The sequence below is a fragment of the Ursus maritimus genome, unplaced genomic scaffold, assembly GCF_017311325.1.
Source record: "Ursus maritimus isolate PB19 unplaced genomic scaffold, ASM1731132v1 scaffold_30, whole genome shotgun sequence".
In the NCBI taxonomy this organism is placed as follows: Eukaryota; Metazoa; Chordata; class Mammalia; order Carnivora; family Ursidae; genus Ursus; species Ursus maritimus.
In genome coordinates, this window is record NW_024425564.1 from 94697 (window position 1) to 110290 (window position 15594).

Consider the following 15594-nt stretch of genomic DNA (forward strand, 5'->3'; position numbering starts at 1 on the left):
GGTCATGACTTTTTTTTTTGCCAACTCCATAAAAAGAATATGTGTTCACATAGTTGGCAACAGCTTCCTGTCATACTGTGATTTATAAGAAATATATATATTTGGCCATTCCGATGACCAAAATACATATTTGATCTTTATCCATGGTTCCTGGCTCACCGCTCCCCAAAACCTTGCAATTTCCCAAATTATAAGAACAGTGGGAGTATCTTTTGTTATAAGATTCGGGCTCTTGCCCTCAGTTCTTGAAATTGCTTTTGAGCCATAAAGGTGAAATGGGTGTCTTGTTATTCATAACAAGCCCCTTTCCACCACAATTGGGTTTACGTTATGAGGTGACTTCTGGAAGCACCTAAGGATGGAGGCTGGTTGCCAGGGGAACCAACCAGGAATGTCCTACCCCCTGATTCTGGGGAGGGAGGTCACTAAAGTTTGAATCATTCACCAATGGCCAAGCAGTTGATCAATCATGCCTATGCAGTGTAATGAAAGCTCCATAAAAACCCAGAAAGAAGGGGTTTGGAGAACTTCCCGGTTGGTGAACACATGGAGATCTGGGGAGAGTGGTGCACTCAGAGAGGGCACGCAAGCTCTGTGCCCTTGCCCCATGTCTTGCCCTATACATGTCTTCCATCCGCCTGTTCCTGACTTACATTCTTGTATAATAAACCACTAATCTAGTAAGAAAAATGCTTCTCTGAGTTCTGTAAGCCACTCTAGCAAATTCCTAGAACTCAAGGTCTGGGGGTGTCATTGGAACCTCCGATCTACAGCCAGCTAGTCAAAAGCACATGCGACAACCTGGACTTGCTACCAGCATCCGAAACCCCACTCTTGTGGGATTTAACCTGTGGGATGTGATGCTACCTCCAGGTAGATATGTCAAAATTGAGTTAAACTGTAGGACACTCAGCTGGTGTCCAAGAATCACTCATTGGCGTGGGAAACCACCCCCAACACACTAGAACTGGGTCCACAACCCTTACTTCCCATCTTGAATTTGTTCCAGAAAGGAAGTTCACAGCTTCGATTAGTAAATGTAGATAAATTCTCTTCTGACCAGTTTTTCTTGCCATTTCCACCTTCGACAGTTGATGTCTCTGCATCCTTAGATGCTTGTCACATACAAGCCTCAGCTGCTTCTCTCTCTTTCCTAATTTGTTCATTTGTTTCTTCTGTTTTACCAGAGCTTCCGTTCCTACTTCTTTTGTAGATGCTGGTGCATTTCATGTAAGTACCTAAGCTTGCTAGTTAAAACCTATCTGAAAGTTTTTCTACTTCTTCCTTCCAACCTGCCCCGTCTCATTCTCAGAAAAGCAATTCTAGGTCTCCCATGAATCTTGAAGTTTTTGCCTTTCCCTTGTAATGGTTTTTTGGGGTTTTTTTCTGGGTATCTTTTCCTTCCTTGCCAATAATGCGTATTAACTGACCTCCACTCCTATCTCCTTAGCAACTCAAGCAGCTTCAGATTCAGCTCATCTTTATTTTTCTTTAGATTCTGGCACCTTCTGTTTTCCTTCTGTGCTCACTTTCTTTTCTGTTTCTTTCTTGCCTTTTTCTTTTTCTTTTTCTTTTTAGAATGTGTTTATCCCTGCATCGTAGCTACATGCATTATCAATTAACGTTCTCATTCAGTTCGGGTTTTTTTTCTTGGTGCCCTGTTGTTCCGTCCTATTTTTCAATCCATCTCCTGTCGTTATGACATCCTGCTTCTCAATTTAAATACACAAATTCTCTCCAGAAATAAAATTATACCAGAAGGAATAAAACGTCTCTACATCTTCAAATGGTGACTTCATATCATCAAGTTTAGGAGCCTTTTTATTATTTATAACGATCTAGAATTCCTTTCAAGCCCTAGGGAAAACACTCTTAAGAAACTGTCCTTGCTTTACTTTTAGAAGGAACGGACCTATGAAAAGTAAGCTCTGTCTCTTAGATTCTCTTATTTTCACTGGATCAGACATTTCATAAACCTTCATTATGCCAGAAGTTATGAAGTAGCCATGATCTTCTTTCATTGGGTCAGCAGCTGCTTTCAGGGATGTTTTAACACCACTGCTTTGTGAGCAGTTTTGTTCTGTCTCTGTGTAACTCTGTGTCTTACATGGCCAAGTCCAAGAACCACATACTGAGCCTGGTTCTTCCAGTCTTTGGCATCAAGTATTTTCAGCATGAGAAACTGTCCTAATGATGCAGGCAGGTTGGGTCTGAGGACCCAGACAGGGGGTCCCACAGGACTAGTCAAGAAAGTCCTCAGCTTCACCCAGGATGGAAATCAGACATGAGCCGGCAGGAGGTGAGAGCAGAGTTTATTGATGATGTAGAGGGAGCAGATACAGATGGACTGTCTGAGAGACTCAGAAAGGAAAGGAGCATGACTCATGTCTCCTCTTTGCTCGGAGTCTGGGGATTTTTTGGGGCAATTGTGGTCTGGTGCAGGTGTCCTCCAACGTGTCCAGGAACTGGACAGAACAAGAGCAGGATTCAGGTGTCCTTCATAAGTCACTTATTCCCTGAAGCCAGGGGTCTTGGCTTTGAGATGTCTAAGGCCAGTGGTCTGGAATAGGCACATGACAGCTCTGCCTGGTCACTTGTTAGGTTATCATCTACTGTGCTGGAAGACTCCAAAGATATCATTATCTCTTTGTCCCTTACAAGGAGAACATATGCTATGTGCATTATAAGGCATGTGTAGAGTGGGGTGGGTGTGTGGGTCCTAGCCAGAACAGAAGCCGGAAAAGAAGCAAAGGAAAGGGAAAAACAGCTTTTTCTCTCATGGGGTCCCTTGGGTTTCCTTGTCTCAGTAACTGTAATTCTTCATCTTCTGTTCCCTCTCACCACTTTTTTTTATCCTCTGGTTCCTTGGAAAAGCCCCATAAACACCGTGCTTCACATGCCAGTTGGGGGCACTGAGCATTCTTTCTGGCTCTCCCTCCCAGTCCCAGCCTGGTGCCTTGGCTCCATAAAGCCCAGGGAGCAGCACATGAGGACCACCAATAACCACTTCCAGATGCAGCCTTCCTGGTGTGGTCATTTCCTGCAGACTTTCAAAAAACATATCCTTTTAATTTTCTGCAAACTTTTCCAGAGAATAGAAAAGGGGTGAATGTACCTTCCCCTCCTCCTCCTCCACTCAGTCGGAGACCTTAGTGCCAAAAACACTGACAAGGACAGTATGAGAAAGGAAATTTACAGGCTCTCTATCTCTCATGAATAGAATTGCAAAAACTCCTAACTAAAATTGTAGCAACCCAAATTCTAGAGTGTTTTAAAAAATTTTTTAAAAATTAGACCATGGAACACTTGGGTGACTCAGTTAAGCGTCTACCTTTGGCTCAGGTCATGATCCCGGGGTCCTGGGATCGAGCCCCACATCAGGCTCCTTGCTCAGTGGGGAGCCTACTTCTCCCTTTGCCTGCCACTCCCCCTGCTTGTGCTCTCTCTCTCTCTCTGACAAATAAATAAATAAAATCTTTTAAAAAAAATTATGCCATGATGTGGAAAGTTTCATTTTGGAAAACCTAAAAATGTCATCCATTACACTAACAGACTGAGAAGAGTCTAATAAGCATCTCAGTAAATATGTGCAGGAAAACATTTTTTCAAAGCCCATTCATAACTTTACAAAATATCTCCTAGTACTAAAACTCAGAACAGAACTTCCTCAATCTGGTCAAAGATGTATTTAACATCTATGAATACATTAAAATGGGAAATGTTAGAAATGTCAGAAACATTCTCTTCCAAAAGATCAAAACCAGATGCCAACAATCTCCTCGATTATTTAAGAAAGCATGGCAGTCCTAGCCAATGCAAAAAGGGAAGAAAATGAAATTAACAGGGGCTGGAGTGAAAGGGGGGGACCAGGGAATATGAGACAGCGAGAGGTGTCCACTATAGGCAGCCATGGAGAAGATGAGGACTAGATTATACTCTAAAGGATCCTACACTAAATATAAAGGGAAGCCAATAATTTTAATGAGGCTCCTTTTATATTCTCATGCTACAATGTTTTTTTCAGAGTTAACATGTTTTGTGAATGAATAAAGTAAACAAAAATGGGCCAGATGGTGAAAGCTTTACTTTACGAAAATAAGAATATTTCTACAAACCTGAATTTTCTTTAATACGAGCGGTGTTTCCTGATCCCATACGTGGATGGTTCCTCCATCAATAATATACGCTTTACATGCCGTCACCATTTGATTTGTTACCTAAAATAAATACAAATCCAAAATAGCTATAGGTAAAGAGAGAAATAAAATTTAAGATTTTTAAACCACAAGCATAAAAATATGATAAATAGTAAATTTATGGGAGGAATGAATCACAATATAGAAAACAAAGAAATACACAATCCAGTCAAAACCAAGAAAACTCAAATTTTTACTGCATTTAAGTCAATGTCATGGGGGCCATAAATTTCAAAGTCAACTATATTTTCCTTTTGTCTACTTTTCCTCTAACTAGGATCCAAGTGTCATTCTTCACCACCCTTCAACATGCAAACTAAATTTAAAGTTAACCACTTCTCACATACCCTAAAATAGTGAGGGGGAAAGAAACCGTCAGGAGGTTAGATTGAGAGGGCAGGCTGACACACAGAAATTTTGGAGAATTCCTAAAATATGGAAAGTACACAGGACCAAATCTACAAGAGGAAAAAAAAAAAGACTAGAGAAAACCAGAATCCAGTGCTGGAGAAGGTTACCGTGAAGGTGGAACATTTATGGGAAATCTTTGAGGTGGGAGACAATGGGAGGTGGCCCTTGGTTGTGACCCTACACACTGAATTTGGAGCAACCTGTACAGTGGGCAACAATGGCATATGCTGACAGGACAGAGCCTTAAGTATGGACTTAAGCCCTAGGTAGCTACTGTACCCCAGGAGGACATGTCAGAGAAAAAGCTCTTCACGTTCCCTACCCCATACACACTAGAGACAGACCACAAGAGACAGAACAGGGAGGCAAATTAGGAGTTAAATACAAAGATGGGCAGATAACTCAGAATCACCAAGCAACTAAAGAAAATAAACATGGTGGGGTGCCTGGGTGGCTTAGTCGGTTAAGCATCAGACTTTTGATTTCAGCTCAGGTCATGATCTCAGGGATGTAAGATCGAGCCCCACATCAGGCTCTGTGCTCAGTGGGGAGTCTGCTTGAGGATTCTCTCTCCCTTCTCCCTCTGTCCCTTCCCCGACTTGCACTTTCGCATGCTCTCTTTCTTTCTCTAAATAGAAATAAATATATCTTAAAAAAAGAAAATAAACATGGTAACAGAGACTTTAAACTCAACGAAGAGGAAATACAAAAAAAAGACATGTAAAATATTTTAAGACTTCCTTTATTAACTAAATTAATCCATGAGAAAGATATGAGAGTATTTTACATCATGAAAAAAAAAAAAAACTAGAGGACTTGGAAATTGCGATCTTTATTACCAAAATAAAAAAATTCTATTGATGAACTGACCTGGAACTGGGACATAAATGAAGAGCAGATGAGTGAGCTGAAAGGTCAAAGGTCAGAAACTGACGAAACAAAACATAAAGGTTAAGAGAAGTGGAAGTTAAATTCAAGGGGACAGGTAGGTAAGGAATACTCAAAGGCAAAAGAGGAAAATTTCCCAGGAATGGAGACCAAAATTTCTGGATTGCAACAATCCAGCAAGTATAGAACAACATAACCATAAAAAGGACCACATCACTTTGAAATTTTATGAGTTCAAGGATAAAGAAAAAATCCTAAAACCTTCTTGAAAGAGTAAGACAGATTGCCTACAAAGGAAAAAAATCAGATTAGCATAAATTTCTCATCAACAGTGCTGGATAAGAGACAACAATACTTCAAGTTCCAGGAGAAAATTACGTTGAACTTGGAATCCCAGTGAAACTAACATTTGAGCAGCAGGACAAAATGAAGCTATTTTCAGACATGCAGGAATTCAGGAGGTTCACCACACACAGACCCTTTCTGAAAGAACCACTTGAGAATACTTTTCAGCCAAAGAAATAATGAATCCAAGACAGAGGAAGATGTGGAAATCACAAAACAGAGGTGATCAAAGAAACTAGCAAGGCTTCGATTTTATTCTGAACACATGTGGATTCATAATGTTTACAAAATATTTGACAAAATAGTTTAAAAGTATTAACAAAAATACAGAACAAGAAATCAATCTCAGCATAGGATATATATAGCAAGAAAGAGACAAGTGATGGGGAAAATCCTAATATTCTTGCCTGGTTTAAGAGATGGATAATGATTAAATCTATTGATTGATTTTTTAAAAAGAGTTGAGATGTCACTGTTACTTTATATATTTACGTTCTGCTTGATTCACAAAGAAATTTTATTCGTGTGTCTCTTGGATGTTTTTTTAAATTATTTAAGTAATGAATAATATGTCGCAGCAGAGGAGGATTTTACACAAATTACGGTGCTGGTGGGAGCAGCTAAAGAAGTGTTGTTGATCATGCACACAATTCTTAGCTCTAGAGCAAAACTATTAGGAATGAATAAATTAGAAAAGCACCAGCCATGATCCCTGGGTCACAAGATCAAGCCCCATATTGGGCTCTGCACTGAGTGTGGAGCCTGCTTAAGATTCTCTCTCTCCTTCTGCCCCTCCCCACCACTTCTATCTCGAAGGAAGGAAGGAAGGAAGGAAGGAAGGAAGGAAGGAAGGAAGGAAGGAAGGAAGGAAGGAAGGAAGGAAGGAAGGAAGGAAGGAAGGAAGGAAGGAAGGAAGGAAGGAAGGAAGGAGAGAGAAAGAAAGAAAGAAAGAAAGAGGGGAGGGAGGGAGGGAGGAAGGAAGGGAGGGAGAGAGAGAGAGGAAGGAAAGAAAGAAGGAAGGAAGGAAGAAAGGAAGGAAGGAAGGAAGGAAGGAAGGAAGGAAGGAAGGAAGGAAGGAAGAAAGGAAGGAAGGAAGGAAAAAAGAAAAGCACCAGCTACATTTAAACAAAAAGCCTGAGGGCTTACCTCTGACAAGAAGAAGGTACACCTTCAATTAAGTACAACTGACCAGCCAACACCTTTCTTTTCTTGTCCAGAACTCTGAGAGGCACCCAAACTTCCCATTTCCCTTCCCTGGCCCAAAGGGAAAGCATTGTTAACTTCTTCAAAGGGTTACATGTATGATTTCTTCCCCTGGAAACTCACCTTAATAAACAATGATGTCATTCTCTCTGAGGTATTATAATACCGTGACACACTGTGAATCATTCTGATGGCATTAATCAAATTTTGTATTCCATGTGCCATGGAAACCTAAAATTGAAATATATAAAATGAATTCCATCATATATTTATAGTTTTAATAACCAAAATCCTATAATATTCAAAACTCTAACCACACATAAAATAGTGTAACATTTTTATCTTAAAGTCAGATTTTACTCAATGCAATGTAGCATCCTAGACTGGACCTTGGAACAGAAAAAAGACATCAATGCAAGATGTTAACAGGAGAAACTGGGTGAAGAGAAGTCTGTACTACCATTGTAACTTTTCTGTATACCTAAATTTAAAAGTTTATTTAAAAATATCATTTTAGAGGTGAAAGTGATTTTAAGGATTAATAGTTCAAGATGATCTTTTTTTAAAAGATTTTATTTATTTATTTGAGATACAGTGAGAGTGAGAGAGAGAGAGAGAGAGAACACGGGAGGATGGGTAGAGGGAGAGGGAGAAGCAGGCTCTCCACTGATCAGGGAGCCCAACATGGGACTCGATCCCAGGACCCTGGGATCATGACCTGAGCCGAAGGCAGATGCTTAACTGACTGAGCCACCCAGGCATCCCCAGATGTTTTGTTGTTAATGCATAGAAATGCAACTAATTTCTGTATGTAATTTTGTATCCTGCATCTTTATTGAATTTGTTTATTAGTTCTAACAATTTTTAGTGGATTCTTCAGGGTTTTCCATATACAATATATCATCTACAAACAGAAATAACGTTACTTCTTCCTTTCCAATTTGAACACCTTTTATTTCCTATTTATTGTTTGACTGCTCTAGTTAAGACCATTAGTACTATGTTGAATAAAATCGGCAAGAGTGGACACTCTTGTCTTCTTCCTGATCTTAGAGAAAAAGCTTTCAGTTTTTACTATTGAGCATGATGTTAGCTGTGGGCTCGTCATATATGGCTTTTATTATGTTGAAGTACATTCCTTCTGTCATCAAGTTGTTGAGAGTTTTTATCATTAGAGGATGTTATATTTTGTCAAATGCTTTATCTGCATCTATTGAAATGATCACATGATTTTTTTTCTTTTATTCTATTAAGTCCTTATATCACATGTATTTATTTGCAAATGTTGAACCATCTTTACATCCCAGGAATAATTCCCATTTGATCAGGTGTATGATCCTTTTAATGTGCCGTTGAATTTGGTTTGCTTGTATTTTTGAAAATTTTTGCATCTACATTCATCAAGGATGTTGACCTGCAATTTTCATTTCTTGTAGTACTTTGATATGAGGTTAATGCTGGTTGGGCACTCTCTCTTGCTCACTCCTGGATCATTCACCCTAGGGGAAGCAAGTTACCCTATTGAAAGGCTCATGTTCTGTGCAACTGGGGCCTTCCAACAACCATGTGAGTGAGCTCAGAAGTGGACCCTTCAGCTGTCAGCCTCCACTACAGTGAGACCACATTCCTAGCTAACAGTTTTGTCTACAACTTCATGAGATACCATGAAGCAGAGGCACTGAAGTTATGCTATGCCTGGACTCTTGACCTACAGGAACTGTGATGTAGTAAACACTGATTTCTTTAAGTCAATCAGTTCTGGGGTAATTTGTTATGCATCAATTGCATTAATTAATTAGTTTAACTCTCAAAAGAGATTATACTTATGATAATGTCAAATATTCAAATGTAGGTTTAAAGAAGGGGAAATGAACCATGAGAGACTATGGACTCTGGGAAACAAACTGAGGGCTTCAGCGGGGAGGGTGTGGGGGACTGGGATAGGCCAGTGATGGGTGTTAAGGAGGGCACGTATTGCATGGAGCACTGGGTGTTATACACAAACAATGAATCATGAAACACTACATCAAAAATTACGGATGTACTGTATGGTGACTAATACAACATAATAAAAAAATAAATAAAAGTAAAAAAATAAAAAATAAATGTAGGTTTAAATGAGTTTTTAATTCATGATAGCTATATAACAGGAAAGTATATCTTTTAAATAACTTGTCTGCAGTGTATTATTTCCCAATACACATGTATTATAAAGCTACTTTAAGATGAGTTAGTTTTTCAAACTACACTTTAAAAAGCATACTTACTAAGTCATAGTTATAGAGAGGCTGACATACTTTTTCTAGAGTGTACAAATATCTGACATTATCTTTTGATTCATTTGCTGTATCTGTTATTCTTGCATCCAACTCACGCCAATTCTAAGAAAAAATGTATAAGAATATCATGAAACATCCAAATATATCACTGCACTTAATTTTAATCAAGAAAGTCAAGCTATCTTCCCTAAAGCAGTTGATACTAAAATGTGAATAATGTATCTTTTTCTTATATTATTTAAGACTTAAGGTTATTATAAATACCTTAAATGACTTACTAAAACTGAAGGCTCATTCTGTTAGTAATTAACATCCTGTCTGTAGGCTTAAACTGGAATTGCTTCTATCTGGAGTGACTTTTCTAGGTTACTTATTTGTGACATTACATTACTTTGGGTCCTTGAAAATAGGATATAGATATAGATATAGATAGATGCAGATTTTTTTTTAAGGAAGAATACTGCAAAAGAAAACGACCTGGAAAGCATCAAACCAAATGTGGAATAGTGGACAGGAGATGTGTACTGACAGCATATTTTTGCTTTTGACTTTCTATGTAGCTCCTTACCTCCCTGAGCCTCTATTGATTCACAATTTCAAAAACGAATTAAAAATAAGTGGCAATCAACCTATAGGAGTATTGTAAAAACTAGTGTGAAAAGATTGAGAAATAAATATTTCTATACTTCCTTTTCTTCTTTGGAAAATAATTGTGGAATATAAGAAAGCCTTACTCCAACTTTAACACTTCTAAGCATATGGTTCCAGTATATGATGTGAAGAAGCAGTTCAAGAAGGGCAATTTTCCAGTTGATTGCTCAGAAACATAACAAATTTTAAAATAAAAGGCCTTTTACCTTCAACAGTTTGGAGTGTGCAACATTAAGCACATTTATGACAGCCTTACAAGTTGGCCCTTTAATCTGCTCAATGATGTAATTGAATTTGGCTGACATGCGTTTCCAGTGTTCCAGTTCAGTGAGTGGACCAGAGTCATCAGCTTCTTTTCTCATCTGCTCACTCTCAATAAGTACCTGCAATCAAAAGAATTCACAGAATATAGAAATGTTGCTTTCTTCTTTGGTGAAACCTCATTATTTGCATCTTTTCAAAGGAAGCTTATAAATAAATAGCTTTCAATACTGAATAATATTAAAAACTCTTGGCAAGCTGAGAACAAAATGGAACTTCTTTAACACAAAAAATAGTATCTACCAAAAACCTACAGCAAACTCATACTTAAAGATGAATTTTAGAAAATACCACTTTAAAACCAAGGACAAGACAAGGTTGCCACTAACATCACCCACTTCTATTCAACCCGGTAATGGAAGTCTCCAAAAAAGATAAGTAGAGTAAACAAAAGGCATAAGAATTGGAAATGAAAAAACAAATATGACATACTAAAAGATGATATAGTTGGTCACATTTTTAAAATTCAAGAATATCTAAAGATAAACTTTTACACTTAGTAAAAGTGAATAAATCAGTAAGGTTACTGCATGTGTACCTAAATATCAGTAGCATTTCTTCATAAGCCATCTAGAAATCTGAAAACGTAAGTTCTAAAAAAAGAACTTTGCTATAATGAATAACAACGATATCTAGAGATTAGCAAAGGATGTGCAATATCTTTGTGAATAAACTTAGAAAACTTACTTTCAGCACACAAAAGAAAACTGAAATAAGTGGAGACATACCACGTTCATGGATAGAAAAATTCAATCATATAAAGGTGACAATTTTCTCTAAATTAATGTATACATTCAACAGAAACCAATCAAAATCTCAATAGGATTTTACTTGAGATACTTGACAAACTAATCTTAAAATTAATTTGGGAGAACAATTAACCAGAAATAATCAATGCAATTTTGAAGAAAAATACAGAAAGGGACTTGCTATGAAAAATATTCATTTAGTAAAAAACTACAGAAAGGAAAGTGGTATCACATGAGTGCAAAACCCAACTAAGTACACCACTTGGGATAGACAGTAGGATTTAGAAATTTGATATATTACAAAGGTGATATTAAAAATGTGTTAGGAAACAATTGCCTAAAACTATGGAAAGAGTCCAGATGCCCATCAACAGATGAATGGATAAAGAAGATGTGAGATATATATATATACATATATATATACATATATATGTATATACATATACATGTATGTATGTATACATATACATATACATGTATGTATACATGTGAGATATATATATGTATATACATATATATACATATATACAATGGAATATTATATACATACATGTATATGTATGTATACATATGCATATACATGTATGTATACATATGCATATACATGTATATACATATACATACATATATATACATATATATACAATGGAATATTACACACCCATCAAAAAAAGAAATCTTGCCATTTGCAATGACATGGAAGGAACTCTAGGGTATTATGCTAAGCAAAATAAGTCAATCAGAGAAAGCCAATTATCATATAATATCACTCATATGTGGAATTTAAGAAACAGGATCATAGGGAAAGGGAGGGAAAAATAAAATGACAAAATCTGAGAGGGAGACAAATCATAAGAGACTTTTTGAAAAAAAATTTTATTATGTTATCTTAGTCACCATTCAGTACATCCTTAGTTTTTGATGTAGTGTTCTATGATTCATTGTTTGCATATAACACCCAGTGCTCCATGCAGTATGTGCCCTCCTTAATACCCATCACTGGCCTATCCCAGTCCCCCACCCCCCCTCCCCTCTGAAGCCCTCATTTTGTTTCCCAGAGTCCATAGTCTCTCATGGTTCATTCCCCCTTCGCTTTACCCCCCTTCATTCTATCCCTTTCTTCCCCTACCGATCATCCTAGTTCTTATGTTCCATAGATGAGAGAAATCATATGATAGTTGTCTTTCTCTGCTTGACTTATTTCACTTAGCATTATCTCCTCCAGTGCCGTCCATGTTGTAGCAAATGTTGGGTAATCGTTCTTTTTGATGGCTGAGTCATATTCCATTGTATATATGGACCACATCTTCTTTATCCATTCGTCTGTTGAAGGGCATCTCGGCTCCGTCCACAATTTGGGTATTGTGGACAATGCTGCTATGAACATTGGGGTGCATATGGCCCTTCTCTTCACTACGTCTGTATCTTTGGGGTAAATACCCAGTAGTGCAATTGCTCAGTCATAGGGTAGCTCAATTTTTAACTGTTTGAGGGACTTCCACACTGTTTTCCAAAGTGGCTGTACCAACTTACATTTCCACCAACAGTGTCAGAGGGATCCCCTTTCTTCACATCCTCTCCAACATTTGTTGTTTCTTGCCTTGTCAATTTTTGCCATTCTGACTGGTGTAAGGTGGTATCTCAATGTGGTTTTGATTTGAAATTCCCTGATGGCTAATGATTTTGAACATTTTTCATGTGTCTGTTAGCCATTTGTATGTCTTCATTGGAAAAGTGTCTGTTTATATCTTTTGCCCATTTTTTGATTTGATTATTTGTTTCACGTGTTTTGAGTTTGAGAAGTTCTTTGTAGATCTTGGACACCAGTCTTTTTTTTTTTTTTTAAGATTTTATTTATTTATTTGACAGAGATAGAGACAGCCAGCGAGAAAGGGAACACAAGCAGGGGGAGTGGGAGAGGAAGAAACAGCCTCATAGCAGAGGAGCCTGATGTGGGGCTCGATCCCGCAACGCCGGGATCACGCCCTGAGCCAAAGGCAGACGCCCAACCGCTGTGCCACCCAGGCGCTCCTGGATACCAGTCTTTTATCTGTAGTGTCATTTGCAAATATATTCGCCCGTTCCGTGGGCTGCCTCTTAGTTTTTTTTTACTGTTTCCTTGGCTGTGCAGAAGCTTTTTATCTTGATGAAGTCCCACAAGTTCATTTTTTCTTTTGTTTCTCCTGCCTTTAGAGATGTGTCATGAAAAAAGTTGCTGTGGCCGATGTCAAAGATGTTACAGCCTATGTTCTCCTCTATGATTTTGACAGATTCCTATCTCACATCGAGGTCTTTCATCCATTTGGAGTTTATCTTTGTGTATGGTGTGAGAGAGTGGTCAAGTTTCATTCTTTTGCACATAGCTGTCTAATTTTCCCAGCACCATTTATTGAAGAGACTGTCTTTTTTCCACCGGATGTTTTCTCCTGCTTTGTCAAAGATTAGTTGCCCATAGAATCGAGGGTCCATTTCTGGGTTCTCTATTCTGTTCCGTTGGTCTATGTGTCTGTTTTTGTGCCAGTACCATGCTGTCTTGGTGATCACGGCTTTGTAGTATAGCTCGAAATCAGGCAACGTGATGCCCCTAGCTTTGTTTTTCCTTTTCAACACTTCCTTGGTGATTTGGGGTTTTTTCTGGTTCCACACAAATTTTAGGCTTTTTTGTTCCAGCTCTTTGAAAGATGTCATTGGTATTTTGATTGGGATGGTGTTGAAAGTGTAGATTGCTCTGGGAAGCACAGACATTTTAACTAGTTTATTCTTCTGATCCATGAGCATGGAATGTTTTTCCATCTTTTTGTGTCTTCTTCAATGTCTTTCATCAGTGTTCTGTAGTTTCTAGAATATAGGTCCTTTGCCTCTCTGGTTAAGTTAATTCTGAGATATCGTATGATTTTTGGTGCTTTTGTAAGTGGAATCGATTCCCTAATTTCTCTTTCTTCAGTCTCGTTGCTCATCCATAGAAGTGCAACTGATTTCTGAGTATTGATTTTGTACCCTGTCACATTACTGAATTGTTCTATGAGTTCTAGTAATTTGGGGGTGGAGTCTTTTGGGTTTTCCATATACAGTATCATGTCATCTGCGAAGAGAGACATTTTGACTTCTCCTTTGCCAATTTGAATACCTTTTATCCCTTTTTGTTGTCTGATTGCTGTTGCAAGGTCTTCTAGTACTATGTTGAACAATAACAGCGAGAGTGGGCATCCTTGTCGTGTTCCTGATCTTAAAGGAAAGGCTTTCAGCTTTTCCCCATTGAGAATGATATTCGCTGTAGGCTTTTTCATAGATGGTTTTTATGAAATTGAGGAATGTACCCTCTATCACCACACTCTGAAGGGTTTTAATCAGGAAAGGATGCTGTATTTTGTCAAATTCATTTTCTGCATCAATTCTAAGGATCACATGGTTTTTGTCTCTTATTAATGTGATCCGTCACACTGATCGATTTGCAAATGTTGAACCACGCTTGCATCCCAGGAATGAATCCCACTTGGTTGTGGTGGATAATCCTTTTAATGTACTGTTGGATCCTATTAGCTAGGATTTTGTTGAGAATTATGGCATCCATATTCATCAGGGATATCGGTCTGTAATTCTCCTTTTTGATGGGGTCTTTGCCTGGTTTGAGGATCAAGGTAATACAGGCCTCATAGAATGAGTTTGGTAGTTTTCCATCTGTTTCTATTTTTTGAAACAGCTTCAGGAGAATAGGTGTTAATTCTTTGAATGTTTCGTAGAATTCCCCAGTGAATCCTTCAGGCCATGGGGTCTTATTTTTCAGGAGGTTTCTGATCACTGCTTCAATCTCTTCACAATTAATCGGTCTGTTTAAATAATCAATTTCTTCCTGTTTCAGTCTTGGTAGTTTATAGGTTCCCAGGAAGGCATCCATCTCTTCCAGGTTGTTTAATTTATTGGCATATTGTTGTTGGTAATAGTTTCTAATGATTGTTTCTATTTCCTTGGTATTGGTCATGATCTCTCCCCTTTTCATTCATAATTTTATTAATTTGGGTCCTTTCTCTATTCTTTTGAATAAGTCTGGCCAGTGGCTTATTGATCTTTTTTATTCTTTCAAAGAACCAGCTTCTAGTTTTGTTGATCTGCTCTACTGTGCTCCTGGTTTCTAATTCATTGATCTCTGCTCTAATCTTGACCAACTGCCTTCTTGTGCATGGGTTAGGCCTGTTCTGTTCCAGCTCCAGCTTCTTAAGGTGAGAATATAAAAAGTGTATTAGATTTTTCTATTCCTTTGAGTGAGGATTGGATGGCTATGTATTTTCCCCTTAGGACTGCCTTTGCAGTGTCCCAGAGGTTTTGGACTATTGTATTTTCATTTTCATTGGTTTCCATAAATTGCTTAAGTTCTTCTTTAATTCCTGGTTTACCCAATCATTCTTAAGCAGGATGGTTCTTAGTTTGCAAGTGTTTGAGTTTCTTCCACATTTTTCCTTGTGATTGAGTTCCAGTTTCAAAACATTGTGGTCTGAGAATACGCAGGGAATAATCTCAGTCTTTTGGTATCGGTTGAGACCTGTTTTGTGACCC

At 38.0% G+C, this 15594-nt stretch overlaps 1 protein-coding gene and 1 pseudogene across 1 annotated transcript in view; both read right to left on the reverse strand.

Moving 5' to 3' along the window:
- Positions 1-15594, reverse strand: part of LOC103665425 (dynein heavy chain 8, axonemal-like) — a 148817-nt gene that overhangs the window by 94435 nt on the left and 38788 nt on the right. The window contains exons 7-10 of the mRNA XM_008693362.1: positions 10180-10356; positions 9311-9424; positions 7167-7274; positions 4116-4217 (exon numbers count right to left, since the gene is read on the reverse strand). Coding sequence (XP_008691584.1) covers positions 4116-4217; positions 7167-7274; positions 9311-9424; positions 10180-10356 — 501 coding nt within the window. The remainder of the gene's footprint in view (positions 1-4115; positions 4218-7166; positions 7275-9310; positions 9425-10179; positions 10357-15594) is intronic.
- Positions 828-3037, reverse strand: LOC121106096 (annotated as a pseudogene).